Below are 9,471 nucleotides of genomic sequence, written 5' to 3' on the forward strand. Positions count from 1 at the left end.
GCTGCTCACATGGCACCTTTGTCTTTGACCTTTAGCAGCAGTTTAGACAGGAGGAAAAAAGGTAGGTTCTGGAATGAGAGCGCCTGCTTCCTATCCTAGCCCCTTCCTCATTGGGCTACATCAGGCAACCCATCTAATCTCTGTAAGCCCATTTAACCACAGTTCACCAGGCATAAAACGGGGATAATCAAATGACCTACTTTATTTTGAGAATTAACCAAAGTAATACTAAGTCTGAACATAATACCTGAAAGATAGCATTTAGGCAGTGGATATTCACTGTGGTGGTTCTAGCTAGTGTTCAAATGTTTTCTGGAACAAAGCTTGAAGCAAATAAGAACGAAAGGAAACATAGCTATCAGTATAGGAGTTGGTGCATGGGCCGGCCTTAACCAGTCATCTGTTTCCTGGTCTATAGCTTTGCTCACTTTCTTACCAAAGGAACTCAGGGTCTGTTGGAGACTGTCCTATTTTCCACGCTCTTTAGAATAAAGAAACCAATGGCTTCCACACAACTTCCTTATTTAAAATTAATTATCATTTTAAAAAATAGAGGTGGGGTCTCACTATGTTGCCCAGGCTGGTCTCGAACTCCTGGGCTCAAGGGATCCTCCCCTCTTGGCCCCTCAAAGTGCTGGGATTACAGGAATGAGCCACTGCGCCCAGCTGCAGCTTCCTTTTTATTCTTTTAAAACATTGCTCTTTCTCCGTCTTTTGGGAAAAAGGACTCAACTGCTGCTAGTCCAATTGCACCGGCTTGTTCTTGCGCTGCATACAGCGTGGGAGGAAAAAGCCTTGGAAACGGGGGGACATGGGCCAGCGAGCTTGTCCGACCACACCTTCCACCATGGGGCAGGCCCCTCTACTGGCACAGGATGTCAATACTCCTGATCCGTATCTTGCCTTCCCTCCGCCCGTTCCTCTTCCTCCCAGCACAGTGACCTTCCGGTCAACCCCACCCATGCCACCCACACTTTGTTGCCCTGGAGTTTCCTGCCACCTGAACCCCTCCTTAAGCAGGATGCCTGGATCTGGGTCGAGGGCTGCAGGCGGAGCTGCTGGTCAAAAACCCCCGGGGAACTGGTTAGGTGTGGGAGTGGGAGAATGGGCTGTCAGGACAAAAGCCCTGGGACTCCAGCCTTGTGGTGTGCACATGGCTCGGGCTGGATCAGGAAAAAAAGGTGGAGGTAGGGAAACAAGACCCAGGAACTCTTTGGCTGCCATCCAGGGTCATGTGGTGCTAGTGATAAGTGATTAGTGACCCATTGAACCGAGGACATCTACCGGGGACCAATGACACCTGTAGACACTGCAGGGTTGAAGCTGGGGGAGAAGCACTCACGTGCTGTCTGTCTGAGCAAAAGTATTCGTTTTTGTCCGAGAATCTGAGACTCATTTGCTTGGCACACACACACAAAACTGCATGTATGTTGAAATATGGTTCATTATGTAGTTGTCCTGGCAAATGCCTCATCCCTCTAATTGGTCAGCTCACTACTCATGGAACACGGTCCACGTATACAACTCCAGCAACATCACTAGAAAACACCATTCTCCAGCCCCTCTGCTGATATTCAGAACCACCATTCAGAGCCAGGAGGTCCTAGGGCCACCTTCTCTGAGAATTTTTTTTCTAGTTCTCCAGGTAGCATGTTACTCTCCCTATTCTGATCATTTATGGCATTATTTGCAATATTTGATCAATATTTGATCTTTCCCAGATTGGTTTTCCCTTTTTCTAATTTTTTTTTTTTTTTTTAAGAGGCAGAGTCTCACTATGTTGCCCAGGCTGGTTTTGAACTCCTGGGCTCACGTGATCCTCCTGCCTTGGCCTCCCAAAGTGTGGGGATTATAGGCGTAAGCTATCATGCTCAGCCTATTTTCTCATTTCAGTCGCAAGCTCTGTGTGGGTAGAAGCAATGCATATTTCTTCTCTGACTTGATAGGCTTGTTACTCAAAATGGGGTTCATGCACCCACAACATAGGCCTCCTGTGGAATCTGTTTGCACCAGAATCTTAGGCGCTAACCCCTGACCTCCCAAGTCGGAATTTGCTCCATGACAAGATCCCTGGATGATTTCTAAATGCATTAAAGGTTGAGAAGTACTGCTTGAGCATACCTGTTCCTAGTGAATCAGACCAACCACGGAAATCATTATTCCATCTCTTCTAATTTGGTGAGTTTCAATCCTAAGTGCGATTTGGAAGTATTCAAGGAACTAGAAGAGAAGGTATTGTGATGTTTGGTTCTGTTCCCCAGAGAGTCCGCTTAATTCATCTTATTAGTCTTGGCCATCACTTTTTAAAGCATGCTGGATATACACTAATGTACAGCTGGCGTTTTGAACCATTACTCTTCACACATTTCCCAGTGGAAACTGTGTTTTCTTTTTGACAGAAGCAAACCCCAGAGTCGCCTTGAGATCAGTCAAAAAACTGAGTAATCTTAGAGTGGAGAATACCTAAAATTTCTAGAGACGATTATATTATTGTTTTCCCCTAAATGAGTGAGTTACTTGAGAATATGGTGGGGGATTCAGTGGGGGCTATTGGCAAACACTGTTGGCTGACTTCAGAATGGGAGCCATTCAGCAGCAGTTTCATCTCCGTGTTAAACTGTGAGCACAAGAGGATAAGAGCTAGAACCTTCTTCATCTCTGTAATCCTCATGCATGAATGGATGGATGAAGGAATATCACTGAGAATTCATGTAAAGTGTGCAGATGTGCAGGGAATATTGAACTGAAATTTAAGAGGGCTGGATTCAAGTTCAGCTTCTATGTGAACTCTTTCAGTGAAGAAGGTCTTATAACTTTTAGAAGTAATCAACTGAATTAAGATTCTCTTTTCAGTTGGGCACAGTGGCTCATGCCTGTAATCCCAGAACTTTGGAAGGCCCATGCAGGTGGATGGTTTGAGGCTCGGAGTTCAAGACCAGCCTATGCAACATAGCAAAAACCCCCTCTCTACTAAAATTACAAAAAATGAGCCAGGCATGGTGGTGCACACCTGTAATCCCAGCTACTCAGGAGACAGAGTCAGGAGAATCGCTTGAACCCAGGCGCTGAAGGTTGCAGTGAGCTGAGATTGCACCACTGTGCTCTAGCCTGGGCGACACAGTGAAGCTGTCCAGAAAAAAGAAAAAAAGAAGGTTCCCTTTTCTCTTCTCTCAGGGAACGGCCTGGGATAGAGAAGAGAGACGGGTTCCCACTCATGTAAAACTTCTCCCATGGGAGACAAGGACATTGTTTGAGGGGAAAATTCCTACACAAGCAAACAAACAGCAGAGGACCCCACCCTCCCTGTCCAGGGCAGGAGCACAGTGGACCACCTGCTGCCCCTGTGTCTTGGGGCCTCTCTCCCTGGAATCTCATTGATGGAAATTTACCAGTCCTTCAGGGCTCCCTTTCCATGTCACTCTCATGAAGCCTTCTCTGATAGCCCCATGCTCAGTAGATCTTACCACATAAGACTTGTGTTACTATGACTATATCTATGCCTTTCTCCTCCTCACCAGCTTATGACTCTCTTAAGAATCAGGACTATGTCTTTCTCATTTTTACATTTCCTATAGTATTGAAAAGGGGCATAAGAGGTATTGGATAGATTTTGAGAATTGAGTGAGTGGAGTTTTTGCCTTGACACCTGCAACTGCAGCAATTACAGAAGCAGTGGGTCATGCTGGCTGCCAGGCAGTACTTCTTCAGAGCTGGAAATAACCCACAATGAGACATCAGGCTTGGGTGCATTGACACACAAAAGTCGCTCAACCCTGACCGTGCCAGTATGTCTTCATTTGGGAAACTTTTTCATCCCAAAGTTCCCCAGCTTGAAAAATGCCTTTTAAGCAGAGCTTATTTTATTTCCTTTCTGGAATCCTTGACACAGAGTGAAGGAACTGGAAGGGAGTTTCAAGATCCCTGGGTGACCTCCTCATTTTGCAGAGAGAAATCTGTCCAAAACTCATGTCCTCCCCGTGTCCTCTCCTCAGTGCTTTGGACTACTTTCTGCTTCCTGCAAGGTTTATTTTCCTGCTAATTCTATTCCCTGTGACCTCAAGCAACATGCCTCATTTCCTGAGGGAACTCTCTCTTTATCTGTAAAGTTTCTGCTCATCCTTGAGCAAGAAGAGGAGTGGGGAAGGGCGGGAACAGCCGCCACGTTGAGGGACTGCCTGCCTTGATGGTGTCCATAGCTCGCAGAAGAATGACTCCAACAAAAAAATCACAAAGAGGACTGGGCGCGGTGGCTCATGCCTGTAATCCCAGCACTTTGGGAGGCCGAAGCGGGCAGATCACCTGAGGTCAGGAGTTCGAGACCAGCCTGGCCAACTTGGTGAAACCCCGTCTCTACTAAAAATACAAACATTAGCCAGGCGTGATGGCACATGCCTGTAATCCCAGCTACTCAGGGAGGCTGAGGCAGGAGAATCACTTGAACCCGGGAGGCAGAGGTTGCAGTGAGTCAGTATCTCACCACTGCACTCCAGCCTGGGCAACAGAGTAAGATGCTGTCTCAAAAGGAAAAGAAAAAAAAATCATAAAGAGGCATTCAGAATACCCAAGGCTTTAGGCAAAAACCAGTCTGGGAATACTTCTCTATCAGGGGAGTGGGGTGGAGTAATGGAGTTATAGAGCCCACCAACCATTCTATATTAGCACTTCTAACTGACGCATTCGTGAAACTCATTCTTTTGGTGCAGAATTGTGAAGTCAATTTTTTTCTTTTTCAATTCTCACATCTAAAATGAGATCTATGCACAGGTGATTTATCAAACTGCATATTTAAGGCATGCTGTTTTAAGGAAAGTAGCAACTGTCTTACGAAAAGCTCCCAATGTTTAGGAAAGCCCTTACAGCCTCAAGACATGTCTTGAAGATGAATGAAGTAACAGTAGCAATAATACTTTGGGATCTCAAGAAGTTGAAAGATTAAATGTGAAGGGTTAAACATTTTGTGTTTGACTGACAAAGGTGAAGATGGGAAATTCCATTGTGGGCAGTTGTCTTTACAAGAATGGATAATTACACAAACACATTATCTCAATGGGTTTCCGCACTGTTTTTTTAAAGAATTATTTTTGAGTCTAGAGGATAAAGATTTGATCACAGAATTCCTAGAATGAAAGAAAGATGATCAAGGGACATATAAGCTCTCAGAATTTCCACAGTTCTGAGAAAGGTGACTTCAATAACGTGCCATATTGGTAATACCAGGAGAATTCTCTTTCTGACCACATCCCAGAGCCCAGTAATATAGAGACTAAAAACACTCAAGTTGACTAATATGTCCTCGCAAACCCTTGCCATGTTAAATGGTGGCTTTGGAAATTTTCAGAATGAAAATCTGCCCTTATGAATCAGCTAGAAATTGCATCTGTTGACAGTCTGATTTCATTAGAGAACTCTTACCCTGAGGAATAAAAAGTCTGAGTTGTTTCAAGACTAGGTTCCTCTTGGAGAAAAAGTCTGTGATGAGATGGTTTCTTACCCTGGAGTGATGCCTGAAAATTCCTGTTGATTCCAGAAACTTGACCCATGTCATTGTCTTTGGCCACTGGGTCCTCGTTTGCCTTGTGATTGGACTATTTTAAGAGCCTCATGACCTGTCTCTGTGCACCTGATCTCTCTCCACTCTATGCCAGTATCATCTCCATAAAGCTCTGACCCTGTTTGCAATGAACAGAAACAGAACAATCCAGGGAGACCAGGTTCAAACCCTGGCACTCTCACTGCCTGTGCGAGTCTGAGTTTTGGGTTCTTGCTTCATCTAGGGGTTCATGACATCCATACTGCAAAGTGGCTATGAAGATTACAATAAGACACATATCTGGCACATAGAAGTTACTTTGTAAATGGTAGTTTTAAATTTTCTTGTAGTTCTTTATTGCCTACTAAGTGGAGTTAAGAAGTTTTCACTAGGAGAATTCTCTTTCTGACCACATCCCAGGGCCCAGCAATATACAGACTAAAAATGCCTAATGCCTTAGATGATTCATTTTACCTCATCCTAACTTTCCAGTTTGAATTCCCCATATCCCCACCCTCCCTGTCCAGGGCAGGAGCACAGTGGACCACCTGCTGCTCCCTAAGGCACTCCTGTGTTTTGGCTCATTGGGGCCTCTCTCTCTGGAATCTCATTGATGGAAATTTACTGGTCCCTTGGGGCTCCCTTTACATGTCATCCTCATGAAGCCTTCTCTGATAGCCCCACGCTCCGTAGATCTTACCACACTCTGGCTGGTATTACTATATTTATATCTAGGCTTTTCTCCTCCTCACCAGGTTATAAGTTGCTTAAGCGTCAGGACTATATCTCGCTCATTTTTGTATTTCCTATAGTGTTGAGGGGCAGATGGTGTATGGACAGATGTTGAGAATGGTGTGAAGGAGTCCTTATGGGACTCTACTTCCCCTGCTCCCACCAACACCACTCGGACCCTTGGATAAGTCACCAATGGCTAGAAATAACACGAGTTTACTTGAAATGTGTCTTCCAGAGGCAGAGCATGATTAATTGTCAAGATTTTGCTGTTCTTGGCTTGGATTGAGTTAGCAAAGACCCTGTGGAGGTAGAAATCACATTGAAAACCTTCCTAAAAGTATGCCCTCTTTATAAGAATGGCACAATGGACTCTGAGGACTCAGGGGAAAGGATGGGAGGTGGGTGAGGGATAAGAGACTACGCATTGGGTACAGCATACATGCTCAGGTGATGGGTGCACCCAAATCTCACAAATCACCACTAAAGAACTTATTCATGTAACCAAACACCACCTGTCCTCCAAAAACCTATTAAAATAAAAAACATAGGCCAGGCGCGATGGCTCACACCTGTAATCCCAGCACTTTGGGAGGCCATGGCTGGTGGACCACAAGGTCAGGAGTTTGAGACCAGCCTGACCAATATGGTGAAACCCCATCTCTACTAAAAATACAAAAATTAGCTGGTCGTGGTGGTGCACGCACCTGTAAACCCAGCTACTCAGGAGGCTGAGGCAGGAGAATTGCTTGAGCCCATGAGGTGGAGGTTGCAGTGGACTGAGATCACGCCACTGCACTCCAGCCTGGGCAACAGAGTGAGACTCCGTCTCAATAAATAAATAAATAAATAAATATATAATAAGTAAATAAAATGCCCTCTTTAAAGACACTCCTACATCTGGGCCAGTACACAGCCCAGCATGACTGGCCTCTTCCCCTAAACAAGCAAGCAGACTCCTGAAATGCATCATTATGTTTCATTTCTTAATAAATTCTTTCTGCAGCCAGTTAGCATTCTACTTGTTGCCATTATAGACTTTCAAAAGACACTGTAAACTTTCTTATCTGTCTTCCTGAGTAAGCAAAGGGAAGACATGATTAGAAAATTCACACTCAATTAGGAAGAGTGGTTTGAGGTAGAAGTTGGTGGTTTTTTATTTCTTTTAAAAAAAATATTGGCCAGGCACGGTGGTTCATGCCTGTGGTACCAGCAGTATGGGAGGCCACGGTTAGTGGATCACTTGAGCCCAGGAGTTCAAGACCAGCTTGGGCAACATGGCAAAAACCCCATCTCTACAAAAAAATAAATTAACCAGGTGTGGTGGCGTGTGCCTGTAGTCCCAGCTACTCAGGAGGCTGAGGTGGGAGGATCGCTAAGCCTGGGAGGCAAAGGTTGCAGTAAGCCAATATCACGCCACTGCACTCCAGTCTGGCTGACAGAGACGGTGTCAAAAAAAAAAAAAAAAATCTTCGAGAAAATCCATTTGAAACAAGGAATGAAATTTAAAATTTGCATATATAAACACATATACATATACATATCATGTATATACATAGGATTATGAGAAGTAGTAATGTTCTAAAAGTGAGTATGCATATTTTAAAAAATTTCTGTAAAGTTGCACTTGTAAGGAAATTCCTAGGTGTTATTTCCTAAGATGTAAAAGCAGTGTATACATCCTTGAAGCTAAACTTTTCTGAGATCTTAAATTATCCCAGTGTTTGATATATGAGTACTCATGTCTCCAGCAAATTAACCTGAACTTAAAGAGCTTCCTGATAGCTTCTTAGATGGGGGGTGGGAGTGCAGAGAATAAAGGGAAATTCATTGAAGAATAAAAGATAATTTCTTGAGGAACCTGCTCATCAGGGCCCTGTTAACATCCAAATATCCCAAATATCATGCCACACTATTCTTCCCAGAGTTAATTGTCAAGGACTGAGAAGGACAGGAGAACCTAATGCTATTTCAGGCTCTCTTGACAGACCAAGGAACAGTGAGGCATAAACTGGGGTCCCCGTGGATCACAGGCAAGAGGTGGAACCCAAGATTCAACTCCCTTCTTGGAACCATCTACCTGGGGACTCCCTCTGGTTCTGTGGCTGGGAAGAGGGATGCCCATCAGCCTTCCTGGAATTCCGGGGGCACCCACAGGCCCTTACCTGCCTGGCAGCCAGGCACCATGATGAACGTGAGCAGTCCCCACATCAGCAGGTATGAATCCATCTTCCTGGCCCTTGGGACCAGCCGGGGCAGTGAAGCGGAGGTCTTTCTCTGCAGAAGGCCCAGTTGCCGTCAGCCTCTTTTTGGCATTGCGCCAGAGGATGTGGGATGGGAAGATCGGTCTGCCTGGACTGTCACCCTTGTGGGTCCATCCAGTCTCTATCGGAGTCAGGAGTTGCTCTCTTTAAGTATTGGGCTGGCGTGTTCAGCCAGGAAACTGCCTAGCACTCTCTTCTCTCATCTCAAATATAGGAAGTGTTTTTTTTTTTTGATGACAATATAGTTTGCGGTAATTTTTCAAACCAGGTTTTTTTTTTTCAAGTTCAATTGCTGGAGGTGTGGGCTGGGGTTGATGAGAAGGATTGAACTTCATTTATGAATCCTTTCTTCAGCTACGCCCATAAAAGGAGAGGGAGATTCCCCTGCCGTTGAAGGTAGGGTGAGCAAGCACTTCTTGGCAGTGGTCTCACCCAGCACTTCATAAGCTGAGTCCTCCCCCAAGGGTTGTAATGTCCTGAGGAGTCAGCAGGGACCACCTGGGATGAAGGAGCAAAGTCCTGCCAAGATTCTGATCAGGCAGCCTCCAATATTCAAATAATGGAGAAGGATGCGGCGAACTGAAGGATCCTGAGAATTCATAAATAATTCCCCAAGACTTATAACCTGTACTAGCCATCATCATTTCACAATGGTGCCCTGGGCTCCTGAAATTGCATTGTCATTTTATAAGGTGTTTTGCTTCCAGATTTGTCTTTCTCTTAAAGGATCATGCAAAAAGTGGGCTTTGGTTTTAAACTTTGGATTATTTTGTAAAATTCAGTCTTGCTTATTTATTGATCAGAGCTCTCTTCTGATTATTATGAAATGGTTGAGTGTGTTTTGCTCCCTGGAAATTTGTCTAAGACTTAAAGCCATTGCATAGTTAGAGCAAAACACAATTTTTTAAATACTAGAAAGCAAGCAAAGTTATTAACAAAAAGAAA

The 9,471-nt window shown here is 44.6% G+C and overlaps 1 protein-coding gene across 1 annotated transcript in view; it reads right to left on the bottom strand.

The window, feature by feature from the left end:
- The window catches only part of IL2RA (interleukin 2 receptor subunit alpha), a 50,094-nt gene extending 41,259 nt beyond the window's left edge, over positions 1 to 8,835 (bottom strand). Inside the window, exon 1 of the mRNA XM_002820497.6 lies at positions 8,428 to 8,835. Within this exon, the coding sequence (XP_002820543.1) occupies positions 8,428 to 8,491 (64 nt within the window). The 5' untranslated portion in view covers positions 8,492 to 8,835. The remainder of the gene's footprint in view (positions 1 to 8,427) is intronic.
- Between the last annotated feature and the right edge of the window lie 636 nt (positions 8,836 to 9,471).

This window comes from Pongo abelii, chromosome 8 (genome assembly GCF_028885655.2).
Source record: "Pongo abelii isolate AG06213 chromosome 8, NHGRI_mPonAbe1-v2.0_pri, whole genome shotgun sequence".
Taxonomy (NCBI): domain Eukaryota; kingdom Metazoa; phylum Chordata; class Mammalia; order Primates; family Hominidae; genus Pongo; species Pongo abelii.